The sequence below is a fragment of the Vulpes vulpes genome, chromosome 3, assembly GCF_048418805.1.
Source record: "Vulpes vulpes isolate BD-2025 chromosome 3, VulVul3, whole genome shotgun sequence".
NCBI lineage: Eukaryota > Metazoa > Chordata > Mammalia > Carnivora > Canidae > Vulpes > Vulpes vulpes.
This window is the reverse complement of record NC_132782.1, coordinates 13,017,235-13,044,705: the sequence shown is the minus strand read 5'-3', so window position 1 is coordinate 13,044,705 and position 27,471 is coordinate 13,017,235. Positions and strand designations below refer to the sequence as shown.

The window sequence follows — 27,471 nt, the reverse complement described above, 5'->3', positions numbered from 1 at the left end:
ATGATAATGATGGCAATAATAACACATTTATACCCTGCCTTATGGTTTCCACGTAAATTGTCTCTTTGACTTCCCCCTTAGACCCTCTGTGGTAGATGGCTATTCCCATTTTTCAGTTAAGCAAACTGAAGCTCAGAGAGGGGTTCAGATAGTAGCCCAAGATCACACAGAGAATAAGTTGCAGTGCTGAAGCTTCAACTCACATCCTCTGACTTTGATTCATGCTATGTCTGTGCTTTCTGTACTTTATCGCCCTGCCCAGTGTATTGCAGTGGAAGGAGGGTGTGTGAAGGGCAGACCGAAAGCCCAGAACCACCAGGAGCAGCTTACATTGGCGGAGAAGCTGCGGCAGTCACCCCTGGAAACAGCTGCCTGGTACCTCGCCATCCGCTCCTTCAAGGACACCGCTTCCTGGAGGTCTGACACGGCCTCGCTCTGTGCTGCACCCTCCTCTGCAGATCCGCTCGCAGGCTTATTAGGGCCAACAGTCACTGAAAACAAACGTAGCATGCTCAGATATGTGTTTCAGGCTTTGAAAAGAAAATAGCATCAGCTTATGAACAGTAAAGGCATTTTAAATATCTGCTCTCATAAAACAGACTGCAACATTTCACAGCACTGGGTTTTCAATGTCCCACAGTCACTCTCTTTTCTTCAAGCTTTCAAGCAAAGCTACAAAATGCCTGTATAGGAGCATATGCTCATGTGAATGCCAAGCAAAAATACCGTCTCCACTCCTACTCCTATGATTTTTTTGATGAAAAATAGTTATTAAGAGCTCCATGATGTTAATAATGAACTTTCCTGAGGCACCGGGGGTTGAATTTAGGTTAAATGCTGTGAGAGCACTATCTCCTTTACTTTTCTAACAACCTCATGAGGTAGGTGCTATTCTTTTCTGAAATTTATAGATAAGACCATAGAGAGTCAAGAATGGTTAGAAAACTTTCCCATGATCACACAATTAATTAGAGACAGATTTGATAGGTGGACTAAATCGTAAGCAAGTCTAAAAATTGCTCTTTGGTTCTCTCTCCACCTCTTAACACTCGAGGAGATAGGTGTAGCTAAAATAAATGATTGCCATGAGAATTATAGACTGTGGCTTTATTCACAGAGACATGTGTTACATGAGAAAGAAATAATAGTACCGTTAGAAAAAGCTTTGTCAGTCACTCATTTCAGATGGCCTGATATTTTCCCATTTAAGCCATCTACCTGACAAAAATACAGGGTAATAGGAATTACATGTTTGGAAACAGAGTGAAAGACTGACTGACTGATCACAGGATAACAGTTGTTAGAAACAGAAAGGTCTTAAAGATCATATAGTCTAACCTAATCTAGCCAGCTCCTTTTAGGCATATGGAAACATGCCTAAATGTTCCCTTATGTGAAAGGAAGACAAGGGTTCTCCATGGTTTAGTTCTCTTTAGACCAGAGCTGGTCTCAAAACCAGATTTCTTATTTGATCTAGTATTCTTTGCTATTATCACTTTGCCTGATGGTTTACTATTCACTCTTAAAGAAATCTAATTCCGAAATCATTGCAAGGGCTCCTTCTGGGACCAATCAGTGTATGGTACATATCTACATATAGATACATACATGCATACATGTATATTCAGAGCTCATTCATACACCCCCTGCCTTTCACTTTAGTACTCGTAGTTTCGGGAACTCATAGAATAGGGCTCTTCCATGTATTTGTTATTTGGATTGGCTTGATTTAACCACTGTAAACCAAGGCCCAAACAATCTCAAGTGACAGATAACCAAGCTCTTTCCTTCCCTTTCCTCTTTTTCCTATCTCCTCCCCCAGCTCCTACACTGAACCATTGTTTTCTATTTTTAGTTTTCTTATTAAATATTTTACTTATTTATTTATGAGAGACACGCACAGAGACGGGGAGACATAGGCAGAGGAGAAGCAGGCTCCCTATGGGAACCCCGGATCATGACCTGAGCCAAAGGCAGATGCTCAACCAGTGAGCCACACAGGTACCCTGATTTTTAGTTTCTTTTAAGTTTATATATAAAATAGCAGATAAGAACAACTTTTGTGACCCAGAAAAAAATTAAAAATCAATTTTTTGGCTCCCTGTGTGTGTGGTTTTCCATAGGAACTCTTCTTTTTTAATTTTTTTTTTTTATTTATGATAGTCACACACAGAGAGAGAGAGAGAGGCAGAGACACAGGCAGAGGGAGAAGCAGGTTCCATGCACCGGGAGCCCGACGTGGGATTCAATCCTGGGTCTCCAGGATCGCGCCCTGGGCCAAAGGCAGGCGCTAAACTGCTGTGCCACCAAGGGATCCCCCATAGGAACTTCTTATTCAAATAAACATTTTCACATATTTCGATTAAAATTGTATTTATTTTTCTTACTTAACATGCTCTCAAAAAACCCCACAAAATGTACAGGAATACAAAGTTGTGATATATACATGCTATGATTGTACAACATTGACTTGTTCATAATAAGTGTCAGTTATTTTTGAAATTCACCTGTCATTCAAAACCTCATATCCATACAAAAGTACATTCCTCCAGTTGATTTTGATAAAAGACATTCTCACATACCACTGCAAGTCTTTCACATGATAAAGAAAATATATCTCTGTTTTACCCTGTGGGCTATCTATCTTTACAGATGGATTCAGTTTCTATTCAATTGTACTATTACTTTTTTGTGAGTGATCACTACATAGATTTTATTGGACATGATTCTCTAAAGTTTCTCCACATTAAAATATAAATTTCATTTTGTATATCATTCATGAAAAGACGTCATTTTCTTATTTATCTTAACAGAAAGTCAGCAGTTTATTTTTGCTAAAATTTGCAGTGGTATTTATTTTTAAAATATTTGATTTTTATCATTTTTCATCCTACTGGGAATTGCCCAAGATTAATGGTCAGGAAATCAATGTTTGGATTATTAAGAGATTTGGATTCTATCACCTTGTGGGCTTTCATTTTGGACAAAGAAAAGACATTATATTTTAATTTCTCTCTCCTTCCCATCAATAAGTTTGCCTACACAGGTAGTCATAAAGTAGAAAACTTACCTTGAGTTAACAAGATGCGTCCATATTGGTTTCCTAGCCTTCTAAACCAATGTCAATCCATTGCTTCACCTGATAAACAAGGTGATGTTTCTTGCCCAGTGTACTATAAGGTGATGTATCTATCTGCTCCTACCTTGATGCTGATGACACCTGATATAACTTTTTAGTTGATAAGACAGCCTCCCCCTTCCTTAAGATTTATTTATTTAGGAGAGAGAATGGGGAGAGGCAGAGGGAGAGAGAGAATCTCGAGCAGACTCCATGCTGAGTGTGGAGTCTTACTTCGGACCTGATTTCATGACCCTGAGATCATGACCTAAGTCAAAACCAAGAGTCAGATGCTCAACCAACTGTGCCACTCAGGAAGGAAGCTCTAGAAAGTCCCTTTCTTAGGGATAGGTGGAGAAGGAGACAGGGACATTGGTCCCCTGACCTGGTACTGTGCTATTTCAGAAGGCTTGACTGATACTGAGGTTGGAGAACAGTGGGAAATGAGTTTAGGTGACATAGAAGAACAAGTAAAGATGCTCTTGTCACAAAATACCTATGGAAAAATAGGGAAAATTTTGCATACCTGTAAGTATGGAAATCAGACTGTGAAAGAACATGCCATAAGTCTAACGTGGTCTGTGAAAAAGGGAAAAATGAACTTTTTGAATTATTATTTCTGTTAGAAAACATTATAAATATTATTGCAAGATTTTGTACTAGAACTGATTTGTCTCTGGGGTTTAGGGACAAGTCATTGTGTAAGTAAGTAAATTAAAATCCAAAGACGTTCAGTGAATTCTCCCAAATCTCTAAAGTTAATGGCATAGCTGGACATAGATTCCATTGTACCCTAAATATAAAATGTTTTCTTTTGTTTTCTGATGAGAAAATAATTGCTAATCCACCCAAAATATTCATTCTTTGCTTAACAGAAGAAATCCTATAAACCAGAAAGAACATGTAAGGAAGCATTTTGAAAGAAAATAAAATACTAAAAAATATAATCTGTTATCATGAAAATGATTACATATTAAGGGTAAGAATGTCTTTTAAAAGAAGAATTCTGAAGTTCTTAGGGAAAAGATTTTTTTTTTTAATTTTTATTTACTTATGATAGTCAAAGAGAGAGAGAGGCAGAGACACAGGCAGAGGGAGAAGCAGGCTCCATGCACCGGGAGCCCGACGTGGGATTTGATCCCGGGTCTCCAGGATCGCGCCCTGGGCCAAAGGCAGGCGCCAAACCGCTGCGCCACCCAGGGATCCCGGGAAAAGATTTATATTATTATTTTTTGTAATATACCACAGATAGCTCTAAATTATGTCTACTTCTATATACTTATGTTTGCGTGTATATACATATATATATGGATGTTAAGTGTATGTATATGTTTCTATTTTCTTAAATCATGAGAGATTGTGTGACTACAGATCTACCCTCTTGAGTTCAAAATATATTCTTTTTTTCTGTAGTTTTTGAAAAGTAACTAAATCAATCAATAAAATTTGCCCAGTTATAAAACTCATTATGCCTTCCTGAATTTTACTTTTAATGGAGAGTCCATGTTTAAGGAATTTTTAAAAAGCAAAGTAGTACAATATAAGATAGAATGCTCTTCCTTTCCTGACCAATTATTCACATGCCTGTAGTCAGTCACAGAAGGACTGCATGAATAGTCACCCTTCTGTGTTTCTGTGGAGTAAAATAATAGCTCTAAGAAGTCAGATATAGAAAACAATGAGGAATAGTCAATGTAATTAATGCACTCTGGGATTTTCTAATTTCACAACTTCTATTATCAAGGAAAGAATTCTTAGAAATATGCACAGATTAATATTAACAGACATTTCAAAAGAATTCATTATGAGCCATTCTTCTAACTAGCTGTTCAGGAAATTTTAAATTTGGAATTCAGCGGTTTATAAAAGGATATGTTCTTACAACATTGACAAATAACAAATCCATCTTCATTTCCTATTAAACAAATAATTGTCTAGAAATCTGAAGTAATAAATTGTATATATGATCCTAAGGTCTTCATAGAGTAAGAATTTGGAAGTAAAGTTCACTGGTTTGATACCATAGGGCTGGGATCAGTGAGTTGCTCAAAAATACAGTTAGAGTTAGAAAAATGTCTATTCAGAAAAATACCCAGTGTGGCACAGTTCACAAAGTCAAATGCTCTGTAATGATCTTATTTATAAAGCAAGATTCCATCTCAACACATTTTCTAAATGTAAATATTTCTAACTTTCAAAATCTAGGAACTGTAGCAGTAGATAAAGATTTATAGACAGGATGACCATCTAACAATATTATAATGGATATAACTGGGTGAAAGGTAGATATTAAACACCAGTGCTTCAAAACTGTCTTAGATTTTTGTGAATTTTTTTTCTCTTTTGCCTATCCAATATGGATTATGTGGAAGTAATTAAAGTGAAGTAAAAGGTATTTTGACCTCTGCATTTCATTGACAACCACTTGCTTGTTGCAAACCTGATATTAGCTGTGTCTGATTTTACAACAGGCACCTGGCCGAGGTAAAAATCAGAGGAAAGAAAGCTGTCAGAGATGAGAAAAGAACTAGGGGTATTAATGTTTATAGAAGAGTTAAAATACACACTGAAGGCAGTAAAGAGAATAATATATGCTGTGGAAGAGAACATCACTAACATCAACAGTAATGTGAAAGGAAATTTCAGAGAACAGAGCACAAAATCCAAACTGTAAGTTGATAGCATTGCAGTGAGAGGCTGGGTGGGGATGGGGAGAGGCAGAACAAATAAGATATATTAGAAGAAAAATTGCTGAAAATAAAATTTAGGCATAGATTTAAAATATTATCATAATCTAGAAGTAAAATTAAAATTGAAACACCGATGTAGCAGTAAATCCTTGTAAAACTTGAATACAAGGAGAGAGAAAAATTCTGCAATTATCTAGATATATGAAGAGTTTCTGCAGTGAGGAAACAAAATTCAGACATCCTTAGATGTCTTCTTTATAACACTGAATACTAAAAGGAATCAGAAAATTGGTTACTGGTTACTGGAGTTTTAGTTCTGTGAGCTAGAGTCTGTATGAATCCAAGTTGGTACTTGTGTGAGAAGACGGTCCATGTAACAAAAGTCAGCTGAAAAGAAAACAAAGGGCCTTAACATATAATACCTAAGCAAGAAGGTAGAAATAAGATCAGATGTAGCAGTCATAAGAATAAACAGAGGTCAAACTCCACACTGAAAGACAAACAAATAAATCCAACCATATGCAACCTCCAAGAAATAAATCTAAAGCAAGACACAACATTTAAAAAGAAAGCGTTGGGTAAAAATGTAATAGGCAAATATAAAATGAAGAAAAGTCATCATGGCTATATTCTTTTCATGCAAAATATCATTAAAGACAAAGAAAGTGTACTAAATGAGATAGAGGGCCATCAGCAGTTGGAAGATGCTAATTGACCAAGAAGCTGTAACACTGTAGGCCTCTACATGAGGATTAGCACAGTACAGAAACATAGAAACACCATCAATAACCAGAAAAATGAGAACTTTATGGGAATCTAATTGCTGTGGGTGCCATTCACATATCTCCCTCCATCTTTACCACATAAAATTTCAAAAGGAAATAATTCACATTATATAATTAAGACGGCTTCTTTAATATATTTCTTCATTATCATTAAACAACTCTTGGTTTATCTACAGCAAGAACACGACACATTCACTCTGCTCCTGAGTTTTCAGTCTAGTTGGAAAGAAAGACAGGCACTTATAACCCAAGAGTTAATGGGTTTGCACCAGCTGGGTTGGGAGTCTACAGGGGAGGATATAATCCACTCTGGCGTGTCACCAAGCAGGTGTCAGGAAAAGCATCCTGAGAAGCAGAACATCTGTACTGGAACATGAAGGAGGTGGCCACATGAGTTTGTGGAAGACCAATGGCATGAGACAGCAGCGTTACCTATGAGTCATGTTGGGGAAGTTGGGTAATGATTTTGTGGAAAACATGCAATGGTTCCTCACCTCATGGCATGTTACAGAGTATTAGATGGAGTAGAGAGCTCAATGTTTTTTAAAATGATGAAAAATCTTCAGAGAAGTAGAAAATTATTTCAGTTGGACTTTCTAAGCATAAAAAAGCATAAAGTAAAATATCTTCTCAAGTAAAAATATAATAGCAAATATATATGAAGTGTTTTCTATGTGTCAGACATTAATCCATTTAGTGCTCTCAACTACCCTATGAGGTAGAGACTATTTTTATTTTTTATCTCCATTTTACAGATAAGGAAATGGAGACACAGAAAGGTCACAAAACTTGCTCAAGGAGAAGTGCCTGGTGAGGTTTTGAGCTGGAAGGGAAAGCCACACAGGCTGGCTCAGGTTCTGTGACTTTCAAAGTCAGTGCTGCTTCTCAAGGAATGCACATGTCCAAAACCCAAATAATCACTTCCCAGTAAGTAGACAAAGGAAACTTCAAACAACAAAGAGATGCCTTTTTCTGTTGTGACCTGACTCATGTTGTATATACAATAAAAACATAAAAAATAGTCCTAGATAGCTAACTCAGCTATCTTATGACTCAAAAGAAATTCTAAGGTTTAATAGTAACTTGAAGTCTTGAGCAAATAAAGAGAATTTAATGATTTTTTTCTTTCAAATTTTCTAAAGTCAATCCAAGAAATCTTTATTTAGTCCCAACTAAGAGCCAGGCAGAAAGCTGGCATGCCATGCGGAAGCCCACAAAGCTGACGCAAACACAGATATCAGCTTCAAGCAGGCGAATGCACTTTCAGTGACACATCCATAGCCTTGCTATTGCATTTCGGATGCATTATAAAGAAGTAAACTGCTTAGTACTCAGGGAAATTGATTTAGAACTCAATTGGGCGAGTGATGGACTAAATTCCATCAAATCTAAATATATGATCTATAACCCAGTTCAGATCTGTGAACAGGATATCATACCGATGGACATAGCATTGGCTCACAGCCATTAGCATGAATAAGTTTTCTATAATTCTTAATATCTGCATATCCCTCAGCTAATAATAAAATTCATCTCTCTTAAACATTCAGAATGCTGCTGCCAAGTCAAATTTATAATCACATTTTTAAAAAAGATTTTTATTTGTTTATTTTAGAGAGAGAGAGAGAGAGAGAGAGAGAGAGAGAGCAGGGGGAAAGACAGAGGGAGAAAGAGAGACAGAATTTCAAGTAGGCTCCGTGCCGAGTGCAGAGCCAGATGAGGGGCTCAACCTCAGGACCCTGAGATCATGACCTGAGCCAAAATCAAGACTCAGACATTTAACCAACTGAGTCACACAGGCACCTCAATTTGTAATCAATTTGAGTTTTATATATTTTAATTCATTTGAATATTATAAAACCAAGAAATAGATGGAAAATAAAATGAAAGAGTAAGTATATAACACAATCTCACATTAATTTACAGTTCTTAAAAACAAAAAAACAGAGAGAGGAAGGGCAAAGAGTAAACTGAATGAAAGTGTATGCCATGACAGCACAAAAACTGTACTGTGGCATCCATCCAGCATATGGGCAGAATGAACCAGATTCAATCTTTTAACCTCCTTATAGTCTTATTCCCTCCAAATGCTCTACGTTGTTGTATGTACACTTTTCACTTTCCTCAAAATCCATTTGTTCATCTGATTACCATGCTTTATACCTTAACAAAAATAGATAATCTCTCAGGCTAATAAAAAGAATTAGTTCTTGCCTCCTTACCAACTCTTCCCTAACCAGTACTCTCCCAGTTCACCAGATACTGGAAGAGATCTTATATTTCTAGTTGCCTGTTAGAGGAAGAAGACAAAATTCAGCAATTTTGTAAGCAAAATATTGGTCCTCCAAAGATGTTTACATCCTTAGCCTCAGAATCCGTGAATGCATTATTCTTGTTGGCAAAAGAGACTTTGTAGGTGTGATTAAGTTACTGGTTTTGAGGTAGGGAGATAATTCTGGATTATCCAGGTGGGTTCCACGTAGTAGTCTCAAGGATGTTCATAAATGAAAAAGAGAGGCAGGAGAGCCACAGTTGAAAGGAGAGATGAAGACAGAAGCAGAGATAGGGGTGAAGGTGAGGGAGTGGGAGGGCAGTGCAGATTCTATATTATTGGCTTTGAAAGTAGAGGAAAGGTCCCGCGAATTAATGAATGCAGGCAGCTTCTAGAGGCTGGAAAATGCAAGAAAGCAAGATTTACCCCTGGAACTTCTGGAAAGCGCTTGGCCCAGCCAGCACCTTGATTTTAGTCCCGTGAAACCCCTTTTGGATTTTGGATCTACAGAACAGCAATATAACAAATTTGTGCCATTGTAAACTACTGCTTTTATGGTAATTTGCTACAGCAGCAATAGGAAACAAATGCAAACATCTCATGTACACCCACATGCACTGCCCAAGTCAGATATCACCACAGGGTGGATTCTTTCTAAATCATATTAGTTCCAGTTCTCCCAAATCACAGCGATTGATATATACAAAGCACCTTGTGATAGAAACATCCTTAAAGTTATTCCTTATGCCCCCCCCCCCCACCAAAATATCCATCTTCTTATAGATAAGACTAGGTTTAAATGTCCATTGAGATTTTAAGCTCTCTGGGTAAGAGACCTGCCATCTCTAATTGTAATGACATATTGTCATATAGACTCGTCCTGTTTTCTGCAGCTCCTATCACCTCACAAAAGTACTTCTTGTACTAAAGCAGTTATGAATGAATAGAATTTAGTCAGAAATTAGATAATTATCAGTATAGTAATATTTCCAGCTTGGGAATATTTGGAAATTTAATCATATTGCTATTAAATATTTTTAAATTAATTGTTCAGTTTAGTTAAAGAATTGCTCAGTTACAAAAATCAATAACTGAATAGAATGACTTAAATTTCTTTGAAATGGTCAAATAAATTAGAACCATTAAATGCCTATCGATGGTGCATATTTTTACAACATAAGTCTCTTGTTAGACATTCCCCTAGCATAATCAAATTTATATTGCATTATAACAAGGATAACTGTCTATTAATGAATATTGATTATGTGTTAAGTATTTTACGTATACTCTGATTCATCTACATTTACATCTAATTTTTACAGCAACCATATCTGATAGGTGGTATTTCCACTTAACTGATGAAGAAAGTGACACTCAAAAGATAAAATCATATAATAAGTGGCTGAGTCCAGAATTGAGTTCAGGTATTTCTGAGCTACTTATTCAACTCTATCTACACAGTCTCTTATGTGAATATTTTTAATTGAGATATAACATTTTATTAGAAAGAGCATTTTTAATTGAGGCTTATGAATCCTCCTTTCTGCTTCCTAAACATCTATAGACAAATCCTTTCTAAACATTTATTTTAGTGCATGTAGGCATATGTCAAAGGGAAACCAATAAAGTTGAATATCTGTGACTCTAATTGGCTCTTTTTACATCCTCATAAGTTTGAGTTTAGAATTAGAAATGAAAGCAAATTCTTCAATTATATTCCCTTGGTCACTTCAGAGATCAAACTGGAGACAGGTTTAGGTATCCATTCAAGCAAGTAGAGATAGGGACTTACTCTAAGGGAAGAGAAATGCAAAGCAAGGATCACTGCCCAAATTTTCTATTGATCTATTCCGCTCCAACATGGGAATTGGTATCGGGCTCTCATCACAGTATCCTCTTTGTTTAAATCTGCATCTGAGATATACAGTAAAGGTATTTGGTAAACTCTCTTCTTAAGGCTTTAGTCATGCATTCAATAAATATCCACTGCCCATCTACTGTGGGCCAAGCACAGTGCTCAAGGCTGGGCATGAATTATATTCAGCCCTACTCTACTTGAAGAGAGAAGAAAAAAAAACCACCAGAGAGATCCTGAAGAAATACAGTATTCTAAGAAGCGTTGATCTGGCCTTATCTCTAAAAACAGAAATACAACAGGTTGCATCATTTCAGCATGCTGACTTCTGAATAAAACCAGCTTCCAGATGGCTGGTCCTGCTAAGGAAGTTGGCTTGTCTGAAGATACACCAAATGCGGCCCTCCTAAGGAGGAGACTCTTGAGGAACTTGGTGGCATACACACCATATTCCCACCCCCTCCAAACCACATTTATTTATATCAAGATGGAATAAATTAAGATGGATCAAGCCAAATCCTATTTAGTGGGGTTACCTACCTACCTACATTGCGGGTAACCTACCATGAGGCTCCATTTCCCTTCAGGTTTCTCCCACTTAACCCAGGCAGTGAGTGAGTCGCTCTCTGGCAATGCTTCTATTTGTATGACGTTACTTTTTAGTGTATCCTTGAGTTTCTTGCCCCCCAGCCCTGCCCCAACTTCTGTCACTTTCCACCAAAAAGCAAGTCCCTCCAGCCCAGGGTAGAGCTAAGTTAATTTTGTAAACCTGTTCTACTCTGGGCTCTGTCTTGGGCTCTCATCCATCAGGAGGCAGACCCACATGCAGATTAAACACCCACTCTGGACCCAGCAAACCCACTATTTAACCTATTTCTGGCACTCATTTTTTACTTTAAGCAAATTGTTTAACCTTTCTAAGCCTCTTTCTTCTTCCCTGTATCATGAGCATGATAACAGAACCTGTGACTGCCTGAAGGGAATCTTATAAAAGTAGAGTTTACATAATATCTTGCACATAGTAATAATAAATACTCACTAGCTTCCACTCTATGTGTTATTATATCTCCTAAGTGTGATCATGCAGATAATCTGAATCAATACAAGTCAGAGGATAAGAAAGGTTATGAAATTTCTCAAGGCTTAAAGTTGTAAGTGAAAAGGATAGGGCTTGACTCTGATCCACCTAAACCTAAAGCCTTCTGTAAGGATATTCCATTCCTCCTTATAAATCAGATATCTACCATGTTTCCTGAAACAAGGAGAACACAATAGGTCATGAAGGAATGGATAACTACACGTTGAGAGTGAGGCAAAGAAGTTGGCATATCCTACTCATATGACTACAGAGATGAGGAAAATCTATAAGGAGAAGAAATTACTAACTCAATGTATGTGATATTCAAAGTGCCAAGACTGAATATTGATGTATATTTGAATACTGATGAATCACCATCTTTTCACCAGTGAGCAATGAAGTTGTACTCTGAAAATGTAAAGTTCATAGAAATCACCCTAGTATATCACATGATAGGGACAGATTGATTCTATTTTCCCCCAAAAAACATTCCTCATATTTCTCTCTCTTCTATGCAATGTAGGTAAAATCATGAAACTATCACTCAGTTATTTAACATTTTTCATTTCCTTATGCAGCCTCTGAGCAGTGGTCATGGCACAGCAAACCCTGGTCTGGACCAGCCAGGTGGCAAGGATGGGGTCACTCTCTACATCTCTGCTGCCCCGTGGCTGCCTACCACAGGCAAGGAGAAGGGTCCTAGATTTCCTCATTGGGATCCATTCCAGAGTTGCTCTGCTAGGTACCTACGCGTTGCTAAGTACTTCTCCTAAATACCTCCACCAAGTACCATTCTTTAAGTGTTAAATAACCTCTAAGTAGAACTGTCGCTATATTGATTTAGTTTGAATATAGAATTTCTTCCTCTTTGAGTATTCCTTCTATTTAAATTGAATCCCGTCTTTTTCTTCTCAGTCTCTATTCCAGAAAACCCCAAATTTCATATCATTCTACATTATTCCATGTCTCTGTGAGTTGCTACGTTTTTGATATAACTTCTTTTCCTCACTCCTTATTTCCTCAAGTACTCCTTCTTTATTCCTACTGCTTTATTACTGCTTTTTCTTTGCCCAAACTCCCTATGACTGTCCCGTTTCCAAATCTCCTTCATGCCTGGCTCAGTTACTACTGGGCAGTGCCTTTGTGACAAGAATGCCACCTTCTTTCTGTTGTTGGTGTTTTGTTTCGTTTTGTTCTGTTTTGTTGGCTGGAACTTGAGAAATGGCAAGCAAATATAATCACTTCTCAACCACAGAGAGAGAGAGAGTCCTCAAACTCGGTCTGTGATTAGCAGCAAACGTTACCTTGGAAAGGCCGTGCAGGAACAGACTAGTTAAAACGTCCACCAGCACCTCTAAAACCATCAGGACTTCCAGACTACACAAAAGTGACTTTATCCTGGGGTCAAAGCAATTTGTTGATAGATGGAGATGACTCATGCACACTAGCTTAGAGTCTATCTTTCCTGAAAATGGTCTGCTTCTTTTTTTCTCTCAGAGGCTTTGTAAAAATCCATACAAAGCTAGTTCATGTGCCCTTAACTGTCCTGTTTAGTTCTGAGTATGCTGTTGGGCACTCAACAGGTCAAACATGAGCAACAGTAATATCATGGGGGATGATGACGCTTTCATAATCTGCAGCTTCGAGAAACATCTCCCTGATATACCCACCTTTAAGTTGTTTGCATGTAGCAGAGGCAGGCAGTTTAATTACTTCTCAACTATCATTTTAAATCATTTCTGTGTCAGCTGCATTCTGGATCAGCCAGAGGTTTCTGCATCTGTTTTAAGGGATTCCCTATACTTTAACCTCTTTCCAACTTTCACCCCTCTCCTTAGGTTAGCATGTGACAAAGGATATTAAAAGAAAGTCCAAATCATAAAATTCTGACTCCAACTTAGGCAATTGATGCTGTGGCAGCTTTTCTCCTACTGATCACCCTTTTTCTTTGAGTAGTAAAATATATTTCAGCCTTTTGTCTTCCAGAAATTTGGTCTCTGAATCTATACAAACTCTTTTCAGTGACCTTAAGTCTTTGTCTAAAGTGCTTTTTCTGCCCAAGTCTACAAACAACAGATCCTTTGATATACTTTTTTTCTTTTGAACTTAATGGGTGATAGGCTTGATCAAAGAAGGGAACCCACACTAATTCTACACTTTCTTTACTGAATATTATTTGTAAAACCTAAGCAATGGAGGGAAAAGAGAGAATGCTGAAATAACGTAACATATTGCTCATTATGACTCTTCTGGAAGTGAATTGACTCTCAGAGAGTCATGTGCTTAGAAAAATTCCACCTAAGAAAATGAACACTGTAAAAAGGATATGGTCTTTAATCATTGGATCTCGAGGAGGAAGACAAAAGGGCTAATGTTCAGTAGAGTGTTAAGAATCCATGTAGGATACCGTCTTCCTCACCAAAGCTATAGGTTCTTCTAATGTGCTCTAAAATGAAAGGTAATCGGCATCTTGTTCAAACATTTGTACTATCCCAGATGCTTTCTGGCTCCTGTCCCCATAATTGTTAGGGACACCAGAAAATGCTCTATAGATTTTGAACAGTCTTTTAAATAGGGAAGAGGGGTGTTTATAAGTTAAAGTGTAATAATTTTAAAGTATCACAACTCGGAATCAGTCAGGTTCTGGGTCATTCTCCCTCTCACCATTAAGGTGCCCTCCACGTCCTTTGCATATAAATGCAGACTGTAACTTCAAAAGAACAAGATGATGTCAGTTTCCTAATGATACGCCTGTACTAGGAACGGTCCAAAGAGCGGACGTAATTTAATAGTCTGCCCTGCTTAAGATACACATGAAGAACATAGTTAGTCAGTCTCATCATCCCTTAATTTATTTATACTTATTTATCTTTACAAATTTGGCACTGGCATTTGTTTCCTTTCTCTCAGATTCAAAACCTAGTCCTGTAAGTGTGCCATCAGTTTATGCTGCTTATTTCTCTCCTGTTTTTTAAAGGGTGAAGTGTAAAAATCACCCTTTAAATGTTATTCAGATTAAAAACTTGCTCTTTCCACGCACATGAAGGCAGTGACATCTGTGAACAACAAAGAATTTAATTAAAACTTGCAAACAAAAGTTTTCCTAGACCAATGGTATTTAAACTCAAGTGTAAGAGAAGGTGAGAGGAGGGAAGTTGAGGGGAGTGAAATGTAAAAAAGCAATTCAAAATTTAGAAATTGGGCTTTATTGTAAAATTCCACATGAAGCTTTAAAATAGAGTCACTTCCCCACACTATTCCTTTTAGGCACCAAAAAGCCTTGGGCAGATGGACAAGTCATTTCAACTTAGTTTGGCCTGTTGCTGTATTAGGACAACTCACCTGGAAGGGGGAACTCAGACTGTAAAGTAAGCATCTCTTTGGTTGTCTTCATTAGTTTTTAAATTTTAGACACAGAATGACAACTGCAGGTTATCACCCACTAGCGAGGAGCTCAGCATCTGTTTCCATCTTTTAATTCTTACGGTTGCCTACATGGGCGTACCTATCATGATTTCAGTCAGAGAATCTGTTAGCTTCATCGACTTATATACATTGTGAACATGGAAGGATGGGTACCACATGGTGGCCAGAAATGTTCCTTATGTGCCCTTCCTTTGGGGTAGGAGGAATATAAAGCATTTCTAAGGATGATGTTTGTGCTTTCCCTAACAAGGAGCAGTGGGATCTATCCTAACATTTTTGTAGAAGTGGCTATTAAATTTTTATTATTATCTGAAGCCAAAATTCTTAGATTTTGAAGAAGCAGATGGACAGTTGAGATGAAGACAACCAACTTCACAGGTATGTAGTGTCTGACATCATGACCGATACATGGTAGACCATCAGTAGGCATTTACCAAATGAATTTGTCTTGAAATCATAGTGCAAGATTCAATGCCCATCTTTCGATGGTTCCTATTGAGAGATTTTGTTGCTTTCTCTCTCCTACTTCTTTTTAAAGAGTAGAAAACAAGTTCCAAATTCTGCAACAGAAGTTATTTAAGCAGCCCGGAGATGTGAAAGTTGGGATTAAAGCTTCCAGGAGGGAGCAAAAATAAACTTCTTGCCTGTGAACCTGTGAGTCTCCCACAATGAAATCCAGCTCATCACCAAAAATGCTCCGCAGGACACCGCATGAGCAAGTGAAAATGAGAACGGCACAAAAATGTTTGCTTGGGAAGTGAAACCAGTCAACTTCAGGCTTTCAGCCAAATTAAATTTCTGCCAGAAATTCTCCTGTTATTACATATCTGCAGAAAGCAATTAGTAAAGTATTGTAGCTAAAAAATTCCAGATACATTCATGTCTCCATCACAGTTCAGTCCAGAAGAAAATAATAGCCTCCCCGCGCAGTGGGCCAAGCACAAGAGTATAGGCAGGACATGCAAACAAAAATGATATACACGCATTTTTCCTTGGAGGACCATCTAATGACAAGCAGTATCCCGTTTGTTTTGTGAGAGCTAGGAGGAGGGCCTCAGTAGGTTTTCTGGGGGTCCCAGTGCCCTTCTGAACTGGCAGCTTGCCAAGGAAAGCAGATGTGACAGCAAGCTCTAGGTCCCACTCAGCAGCAGCGCAGGGCCTGAGGAAAATGTCATAAACCTCACCAAGCCTGACACTTGTCATTACAGAAAGTATCTCAGAAGAAGGAGGAATTAAAAATGTTGATGCTTCCCAGCATTCTGCATTGTTCTTTATAAAATCTCAAACCTGAGTACGGAGTTGGTGAGTAGCTTAGACCAGATACAAGTAACACTCATCTATCATGACCAGTCTCCTGAAAAATTCCTGACGCCCAACCATGTGTCGTCTCCTGGGCTCCATCCCTAGTCTTCTGATTTTGTCTTACCATACACGCTCCATCAGCTCTCGGCTTCATCTCTATTACACCCAGTGCATACCTCTGGTGACTATTTTAGCCCAAATTTTACATTGCCAAGCCTTTTAAAATCCAACATAGCCTTTCTTAAAAAGTATTACAGACAGACTTGTTCCCATTCTCATATTTTCCAGTTGTATCTTAGTGTAGAGAACATCTGGATTGTTAGGAATAATGGTGAATGTGATGAGAAGTTAGTATATATGTATTATACTATATATTATTTATAGAGAGAGGCAGCCTCGGGATGGAAACAAAAATTGTAAGCAACAGGAAAATGTTGAATTGGTTTTTGGTGAGGTGAATTTAGCTCAAGAACGTGTGGACAAATGAAACGGGGGAGGGGGAGTCAAAGGAAGCTGTATTGTTGAAGCTGACAATGGGATTGTGGCTGAATGAGCATTAGGCCTAGCACGGTTCCTTTAAGCTATTCCTGAAGCCTGGAGTCAGGAGCCCTCAACTCCAGGCCTCCAACACTCCTGAATTGTTCTTGGCTTAGTTTGAAATGCACGCCCAAGTCCAGCACGGGCTCCAATCCTATCTTGTTTTTAGTCCTCCTTACTTTTGACCTTGCCATTTATTTTCCTGTTTATAGCTTAGCATCATCCCTCAAATATGATGCATTGCACCATTCATTGGCTCATGATCTTTCACTCTTAGTTTTTAAAGATTTATTTATTTATTAGAGATAAAGAGAGAGAGTGCATGCATGAGGGGGAAGATCAGAGGGAGAGAGAATCTCAATCAGACTCCTCCCTGAGCAGGGAGCCCAACACAGGGCTCCATTTCATGACCCTGCGATCATGACCTAAGCTGAAATTGAGAGTTGGATGCTTAACCCACTGTTCCACCCAGGCCCCCCAGCCTTTTGTTTTCTTTTCAGGTGTTGGATTCTTCTTTGCCTTTGCTGCTCAGATTCCCTTGATAAAGAGTCTGTTCCCTAAAGTCCCATTTTTTAGTGCCTCTCTCCTGCGTGAGTGTTCTCCTTCCATCTTCACTCAGACACTGCAAGTGGATCCAAGATCCGGAGCCATGAGGCAAAGAAAAGCAGAGAGGTGGGTGGGCAGGATGTATTGAGGATGGGAAGATTATGCTGAGGGTCAAGATCAGTTTTAGCGGAAAATAAAGAAAACCATGGTCTATATTTCAAGAGTCTAAGAATTAAGTCAAGGTAATAGCAAAGTCCAATAAGTGGCTGGGAGCAGCTCCATCAGAAAGGAGACGGTGTCATTAGGGTTGAAGGTAGTTGAAAAGTTTGATTTCTTGAAGTAATGTGATGTTGACATCGAGAATAACAGGAAGGTTGTTAGTTTCAAGAGTAGGAATTATTATAACAGAATGAGGGCTCTTAATAGCTTTCTACAACTCCAGAGAGGACAGAAATTTAATTTGAGCTGAGAAGTGCATCTCTGCAAGGTAAGGATGTCTTTAACAACAGAGCAATAACTCAGGTAGCTGATTTTCTCTCTTAAACAGTTTTTGGGGTGGTGGGTTTTTTTTTTTTTTAATGTTCAGCATCTAGGAAAACTTGGTACTTTATTTTCTTATCTTGCTTTCTAGGAAAGAGATAATGGTTCTTGTGTTGTGCTAGCCTCATGTATTACATAATAATAAAAATGACAGTAATAGCAAGAGCTTATTGACATTACTTACCAGGTGCTATTGTTTTAGTCATTTTATAAATATGAATTTATTTAATCCTCAGAACAAATCTATGAGAAAGATATTAATAGTACCTCCATTTTTAGATGAGGAAACAGACACAGAGATATTAAATAATTTACCTGAAGTCATCCAACTGGTAAGTGTAAGAGCCAAAATTCAAACCCAGGCAGTTTGTTCCAAAGTCTTTGTTCAACTTACTAGGGTTCACCTGAAAGTATTTTCTAATTTCGCAATAAAGTGTTATCTGGGGTTCATTTGGAACCTCTTCTGGCTCTAGGAGATGGTGTTTTGTGATTCTGGTAAACTGAGGGCACTGCATACAACTTAAGGATAATATCAGTTTTAGGGGTAAGGAATTTATTCCAGAGGTCTTTCATAGAAATGAGATTTAAAAAAAAAAAAAAGCAGGAGGAAAGACAAGGAGAGAGAACATTCTACATCATTTGAGAAATATTGCTGATGATAGGAACTATCCAGATTGATCAAAATGTAAAGATGATATAAATAATGAAATTTTATACATCAGCTCCTAGAGCTTTAAAAATAAATCTATCCATGGAAGAACAATCCTGCAGAAAATGTTTATGTTCATTATTATTATTGCTGTTGTTATAAAAATGTAGTTTGGCACTTTCTCAATACAAATGTTCACAAAATATTGTGTCAGGTTCTTCACACAATGTTATCCAAAGAATAAAAAGAAAAGTCATTCTGGATGATATTGTGGTTACTGGTTTTTGTCTAAAGATCACTCTTTATTTGAACATCCAAAGGCACTTGGAGAGTGTAAAAGAAATGGAGGGGCAGCCCCGGTGGCCCAGCGATTTAGTGCCGCCTTCAGCCCAGGGCGTGATCCTGGGGACCTGGGATTGAGTCCCATGTCCGGCTCCCTGTGGGGAGCCTGCTTCTCCCTCTGCCTGTGTCTCTGCCTTCCCCTCTGTGTCTCTCATGAATAAATAAATAAAATCGTAAAAAAAAAAAGAAATGGAAAACAATACGGAGGCACCAGTGACACCAGACTTTACAGAAGATAATATACACATACAAATACATATATGTATGTATATATGTGTGTATGTATACATATATGCATATATATGAGCATAATGGAATGTAATGGAAAGAAATGGTAATAGCATAATATAATGAATAGTCAAGAAGCTGGGACCAGTTGGGTTGAAATGGTGAGGTAAATTAAAGAGGTGAACATTGAAGTCTGAGGTGATTTACTGCTTCTATTTGAAGGTGGAGTATTAGATTAAATAGTAGTTTTGAGTTGATAACCACAATAACTGGACTGGATCTTTCCAGGAAAAGAAAAAAAGAAATCATAACTTAAGTACAAACACCTGCCCTCCTTTCAAATTTCATTTCCCTGATATTTTATAGAGTAAAAGTCGGGACCATTGTCCAGCTCTGGATGACAGATGGGTGGTGCATCCTAAAATTATTCCCACTCCAGAATCAGTCAGTCACTGAAGTGGACATGCACTAATACAGTTACATTCCTAAAAAATATATGTTTTTGAGTCCTCTGGGACTCAGGGGGCTAGCATAGTCTCTACTGGAGAAGGTAGGGTGGTAATGAGATTCTGTGCCCACTCTGAGCATCCTGGGATGGTTCAGAAGACAGGAGGGACTGAGCAAGCTGCTGCTTGCCAGCAGTTCTTCCTTTGGCCTCCCCAGCTCTCACCCCTGCGTTTCAATTGAAAACTTGTGGCTGGGCTTCACCCTTGCAGCAAAACAGCAGACTTTCACCCTATACAGAACTCAGGAAAATGGCTTGGGATCCAAGAGAAGCAGACACAGCAAATTTTAAATAGAGCTTCTAGCTGGAACTGACAACCTTTAATAACATGAATCAACTCACTTTTTTCTTGTCTCTTTCCCAGAAATATTCCAACTTAGCAATACAACACTTGTGTGGAGAGCCAAAAATTCTAACTTACAAAACATGCACATTAAAAGGTGATCCCTAGCTTTACAAAAAGATTTTTCATTGTTTCCCTGGACAGGGAATTATTTACTGTGTTACCTATGAACCTCAAATTATTTGACAAAAAGGCTTACTAGCTAGATAAGGTAAAACTAAATTCTTGCTATGACAATATTGACTAAAAACAAAGTTATCATCAACAACAGAGTAGTGATAAAGGCACCCATAAAGTTGTAATGTAATTTAATGGGGAAATGTGACTCTACTTATCAAAATTTAATATAGTTAAAAAACCCTGTCACTTTATATTGTAAATTCTACCTACATTTTATTACAATGCAATTAAGTTCCTATGAGTTAAATAATTAAGTTAAATGATATTTAAACATTAGTTTATATACAGTGCACATTTACTGGACTTTAAATGAAGAACACTGAGAACATGTCTGGAAATTATTTATTTATTTATTTATTTATTTATTTGGAAACCATTTATAATGCTGGACTTTGCTTGTAAAATTAATGGTGATAGTTTTTTTTTTTTTTTTTGGTTTTCAATGTTAGTAACTACCAAGTTAATGCATTTAGAAATACACATGCTGATATATTCAGATTCTTTAGGAAGATGCTATTGGATCTTTTACAAACAGAGAAATTTCCCAGAATAAATTCTTTTAGTATCATATTTATTTTAAATCATGTGTATGCCTGGAGCAATTTGGCAATTACTTACTTTTGAACAGTCAGATATATCTAAAGTGTTCAGTTCCCCAAGCAGCAGGATATATCCTGCATACAATTAGAAAAATGTAGAAGACAAACTACTCAAAGGTCTGCCAAAAAGAGCAATGAAAAACCATGTGCCAATGAGATGACCATGGGGGATGGGGAAAGAGCTCGTCTAACACAGAAGGTGAGCAAACTGGAATGCTTAGTAAAATTCAAAAAATAAAACAATCATCATATTCTGAATTTTAACTGAATTGTATGTGGATATCTCCTTTTCCACATTTTTTTTTCTCACAATTTTAAGAGAATGAGAAATACAAAAGAAAAAGCAACAAAAACCTACTACTGGAAAAAAAGGACTTTATCAAGGTGTACCTCGAAAACATATGGCAAGTCATGGGAGTGGAATGGGATTGGGTTGATGTTATGGCATGAAGCTTTGTAGAATGACATATAGCACTGAAACACAAGTCAAGAGAGTTAGCTTCTAGTTCTCTGTGTTTAATAAGAGTTACTACTTAATGTTCCTTTGCCTCAGTGTTCTTATCTAGAACTTAAAACTGCCAAACTAAATAGTCACTGAGGTTCTTTGTGTTATCTGTGGAATAAATTCCTCTTATCCTTGGCAATATTTTAAGAAGTACAGTTACTCTACCAGGAATTTGGATTACCTACTGTATTGCTCACTGGCAGATAATTTTTATGCCATCATTTAGGCTCACAAAATGTCATTAAATATAGCCACAGCATCATCTGTTGTATCTAAACTAATGTGAATAATTTGTTGAATTTGCTGATTTTCAACATTTTTAAGAAAATAAAATCTTTGCTTTTTTTGTTGCCCAATTGTTATTGTCCTCTGGCTTTTACTAATTTTACTGTACAAGTCAAATATACGCAGGTTAGTTAAATTTGTAAGAGATGGAGTCCAATGATGAGGAAAGTAAATCGTATGAAAGTTTTACTCTGGAGTTCACAGGTAGCATTTCAAAGGAGAAGAGACTTTGTGAACATATGTGATATAATAAAAAATAAATATTTGGTCTTTGTCTCTGGCTCCTGGCAAACAGCTCCTACAACTCGCAGAATCTCTTGATTGGTAGTGTCTTTAGTATACTAATAAGATGATTCCTGGTCTCTTGTGCGGGTTGAGGGGGAATGGAAATGGCTTGAGGATGGGTGTTGACTGCCACAATAAAACAACTTAATGATTAAAGAGTTAGGACATTCAACCCACTTCCCACCTTTGAGAGGGGTGAAGGGCTAGAGGTTGAATCCAATAACCAATAGACAGTGATTTAGTCAATCATCCTCTGTAATGGAATCTTGATGAAAGCCCAAAACAAAAGGTTTGGTGAACTTCTAGGACAGTGAACACATTGATGGGCATGGAGCCCAGACAGTGTGGAGCTCTGTGCTACTCTCCATTCTCCCTTGTCCTATGCATCTCTTCTATTCAGCTATACCTGAGTTAGTGGCTGAGATGGGGGCAATCTGTGGGGTCTGTTCTGACTCTGGGAATCAGTATAAAAATTGAATTAAATTGTATACCCAGTTGGTTTTGGAGAATTGGAGAATTAGTTGGTGCCGGAAAACACCACACATTTGTTGTCAGGAAACAACAACAATACAACATATCACACCATCATATAAAGATCATGAGTCTATATGGCATAAATCAGTGTTCTAAAAAAGTTTTCCGAATCAGAAAGAGCTGAAGTTACCCACCATTCTGTGAGGAATGAGCCTGTAATTTGAATGAGGAAGTGTCTGCTTCAGAAGCAAAACAAACAAACAAAAAACAAATTAGAATTTAATTAAATTTCAAACTGTAACTTGAATGCTTCTCAAGATGGGAAGCAAATAAAAAGGACAATGTAATGTCAATTAAGTACTGTCCCCCAAAGATTGTTCAATCAAAAATGTTGGAATTACACTGCCTGGCACTGCTCTATAAATTACTGAATCTAGACATGACTCCTAGCTATGAAACAGGTCTTATAAAACAGTCACTCAGTGGGGCACCTGGGTGGCTCAGTGGTTGAGCGTCTGCCTTGGGCTCAGGGTGTGATCCTGGGGTCCTGGGATCGAGTCCCACATTAGGCATGATCCTGGCATGGATCGAGTCCCTCATTGGGCTCCCCACAGGGAGCCTGCTTCTCCGTCTGCCTATGTCTCTGCCTCTCTCTGTGTGTCTCATGAATAAATAAATACAATCTTTAAAAAAAAAGGTCTCTCAGTGACCAGGGTTGTGTGTCTGTGTATGGGAAAGACAGAGCAGAGAGGAAATAGTTCCCAGGATCAAGCTTAGTAGGAGAGTCCAACCCCAAATCCCCTCATCATAAGCAATATTTTACCAAAGGAATAAAAAGAATACTGACGTGTATTAGTTGTTCAATTGTGGTAAATGTGAGAGAAGAACAGGGATGCTGGCCGACTACTGACAGCCATCAGTGGTAGACAACTACAAATGACCTCTGAACTCTGTGGGCTTTTTACCCAAAAATAAACCAGAGGAAAGGCAACCAACCCTCTCTTCCTCTATAATCACAGAAGACTTGAGGCCTGGGCTAACATTTTTACATGAACATCTTTTGAATTAAAGCCCTCTGCGATCATTAAAGAATGTCTACTTTTATTTTTCAAGTGGTTGAAGGAAGCTGTGTCTTAAAGATGCCCAACACCGGATGAAAGCAGAAACATTCACTCCAAACTCTGGACTACACTTTCCCCAAACAGCTGGCACTTTGCCATATTTGCAGACATCCGAAATGCTGACTCTAAAAAAATGGGACTAGTTGTTCATTTACATATTAATAGTAAGAAGGTAAAATATTCAAAGATTAGGCAGAGAGGTAGAGAAATATTTAAGCATAGAATTCAAGACTCCTTCATTCCTGATCCAATATTTTGCCACTGAATGGTAGTATCTTTAAAGCTCAAAACAGGTGCTCTTTCATATTAAAATTCATGGCTCTGAATGTAGCTGAGGTAAATATTTTACTCGTCCTTTGGCACTTGCACATGAAATTTTAAAATAATTTAAACAACCTACAGCTCGTCAGTGACCAAATGGAGCTCTGGTAAAAATAAATATCTTTCAGTTCAGCACCAGCTGGCTATATTTAAACCCTGTATTATGTAATCTTAAAGTGTCCTTTCTTTTAGTTGGTGCCTTAAGATATTCTGTTATAATGCCTGTCCCAAATTGCTTCAGTCTCTAACATCTAAACACTTAAGGCACAACAGGACCAAATTAAAGTGTTCACAGGCAATCGAAGACAGAAAAAAATCCATTTGAAACAGTATATAGGCCATGATACCTTTAAAGTAAAATCTCAGTCTTCTCTCTTTAAGTTTGTAGTTACTATAATTAGGACTGGCAGATCCAACTGGCAGTGCTTTTCTTAATTCTGCAAAACATCTAAGAACCTGATTCTTTAATCCTTACTCCAGTAATACTCCCAAAGGAGAGGAGACTGTGGCTGGGGCAAGATGTACAAAATCAAACTCAGGCTGGAGAAAGAATAATTCTCAATACATTCCTCTGAGCAAGCTGCAACAGTTGAAGATATTTTAAATTCTTCCCCCCTCCCCGAATTCAAAGTAACACAATTTATATTTTTTAGCAAATTCATTGTATATTTTATTAATTTATGGTCATAGATACACTAATTTTTTTAGTTTTCTTGTTTAGCTCTAGGTTGAAGTATAATTTTCACTCATGACTTTTTAGCTTTAAGTTTGATTCATTATTCTTCAACACTAAATATGAAACACTCTAACCCTTTGGCAGGGATTAAGCCTTACACTTAAAATAAAGTTGTGCTAAGTATTGTCATAAAAACAAAATCTGACCAGATATTTTCTTTTATAACAATTGCAATTTGACCTATGGTCTTCATCAATCTCAAGCAATCAATAAGAACATATCACAACCCAGGAAGTGGGTAGGTATCAATGACTATATCACACATACCTTTTGTAATAGTTAGACCAAACTCCAAGTTTGTGAAAATATCATATATCTTTACAGTCCTTCACAGACGAGCTTCCTCCCTTGTTTTGTGGACAGCAAATTTCCCAGTCCCCTGAAAGCAATCGGGAAGTGGAGGCCGGCTCCACTGAAGGGTCTATCAAGCAAGTAGATGGGACGGCTGAATTTATTTTAGCCCTGCGTCTAAAGGATGCAACTTGGCACCTATTTTTAGGAACTGAGCTCTGTATAGGTGGGGCCTGAGTCAACTACTCTTTTCAGAAGTGTGTCTCTGAGGGCACTCTGCCTCATAGTGCCCTCAGTAATGTATGCATGGCTTTAACACATGTGCAGTCAATCAAACCCCTTTTTGCAGCCACAACCATCAAGCCAATTCTCAACTTCGAAACAAAGCCTAAACAATAGCACCGATAAGGAAAAGGACGTATTAATGGCTTTAAATCATTCCCATTTTTTAATGACTTCAATCTTTTAAGAATCAAAAATATGAAGATAAATCATGTGGAAGAAATTCTAAACGTATTCTGGTAGAATTCGGATCCTCAGGAAGAGGTAGCATTATTTTTACTTAGAACATGGTCTTAGGTATGGAACATGTTTCTGTGCTTTCTGAGGCTTCACATACAAGGCAAAACGCTATTGTAGTGTTGGTATAAGTAAAGAAAGTGCTCTTTGGTTAAGAAAGTGAGGAAAGAAGGGGTAAGAAGGAGTTCTAGCATAAATCATTTGGCATGGGGAAGAGCAGTCAGGGAAAGGAGTCACCTCACATGCTCCTGAGATAATAATATTAAATGTCCTTTGCTGCCACCCTACTTACTCAGCATGACCTGACCTGGAAGAAAGTAGAACTCACCAAGAATTGCTATTTAGCTCCACAATGCCAAGACCTAACACATCCTAAGTAAATATAAAACCACCAGCCTCCCCTATGTTTCCTCTCCCCTAGTATTTTCTTTGTGTAGTGTTACATATGTGTATACTAATGGCCTCACAGCAAATGCAAATAAAGAGGAAATTACCCTTTGACTGAAGGGAAACACTTGACATACGTATATACTGTTTATTTTGTACAGAATGTTTACAAGTGAGCTATCTCCCGTATCATTTACTAAGAAAGACCAGATATACCTTATAATTTTTCATGTACAATATTGATTTCTATTAAAAGTAGGTCAAGGAGTGATATCCCTGCTGATTAACTCCAAGAAAAGCCTTCTAAAATGGTGTTCGTGTATACTCCCCGAGATCTTGGAGGGCCAGGAGCCAGTCTAATCTCCTTATTTTAAAGTTGTGCTCTGCTTGTGTGGTAGCCACTAGCCACACGTGGCCATTTACATTTTAATTGATTACAATTAAATAAAATTAAAAATCCAGTCCTCATTGTGGCATTTGAAGCCACATTTGAAGTACTCAATCACCATATGTGACTAGGGGTTATGCATCCGTGCATATATAGAACTTTTCTATTATTACAGAAAATTCCAGAGACAATGCTGATTTAGACCACAGGATTTCAGCACAGCTTTCCTGGTAACTAAACTCTGTGACCTGGCAAGTTTCCTATGCTGTGAAAGCTTCACTGTGAAGTTTCCTATGCTGTGAAAGCTTCATCTGTGAACACATGACAAAGTCTATCTACTTTAAATGGTTGCTGTGAAGAGTAAATAAAATAATATATACGGGCGCCTGGGTGGCTCAGTCCCTTAAGCGTCTTGCCTTCAGTTCTGGGTCTGGTAGTGATCTCAGGATTCTAGGATCTAGCCCGCTCTGCAGGGAGCTGGCTTCTCCCTCTCCCTCTGCTGCTCTGTTGTTTGTGCTCATTCTTGCTCTTTCTCTATCTCAAATAAGCAAGTAAAATCTTAAAAAAAATTATATATATATATATAATATTCATTTCAGTCTAAATGTAGGACAAAATATTTATTTAAAAATGATTATCGGATTACTTTGCTATATATTTAAATGGCACTAGGTCAAAAATAAAATAAAATAAGATAAAATAAAAATATAAAATGGCACTAGATCTAAAATCACAATAGTTCGATTGCAGTTGAGGAGACGGCTCTTACAATGTGTATGCAGTCAGCTTCACTCTCACTTTTGCATACAGATGCTAATGATGCTTATGGTGGTTTTATTCTTCCCATATATTATTAATTACTCAAAGACATAACTGATAGCTTCATTTTTTCTTCTTATTCAAAACAGCCTGCTTTCTCATTGCACTGTGTGTTAGATTTCTTCAACTGGTTCTTTAATTTTACTTAGGTTAACCTTTCTTCAAACCTCCTTGTTGTTACCCTTTCAGGAAAGAAATATATTTGATTTAAATACATATAGATAAATAAAATTGTATTTTCATATTCTTCTCATTACACATTTTCCGATGCTTATAATCATCAAAAACTTCAATGATTACACATTGTTAAGAGGAAAAAAAATGGATAGGAAAAGAAAACTTGGT

At 37.6% G+C, this 27,471-nt stretch overlaps 1 protein-coding gene across 2 annotated transcripts in view; it reads right to left on the bottom strand.

Annotated features, from left to right (window-relative positions):
* XIRP2 (xin actin binding repeat containing 2) overlaps nucleotides 1-27,471 on the bottom strand; it is a 353,649-nt gene that overhangs the window by 49,226 nt on the left and 276,952 nt on the right. Inside the window, exons 1-2 of one of the 2 annotated variants that reach the window (XM_072751843.1) lie at nucleotides 24,990-25,170; nucleotides 331-491 (exon numbers count right to left, since the gene is read on the bottom strand). In XM_072751843.1, the coding sequence (XP_072607944.1) occupies nucleotides 331-387 (57 nt within the window). In that variant the 5' untranslated portion in view covers nucleotides 388-491; nucleotides 24,990-25,170. Of the gene's footprint in view, nucleotides 1-330; nucleotides 492-24,989; nucleotides 25,171-27,471 lie in introns of those variants that run through there. The other variant, XM_072751844.1, reaches the window with a different exon arrangement.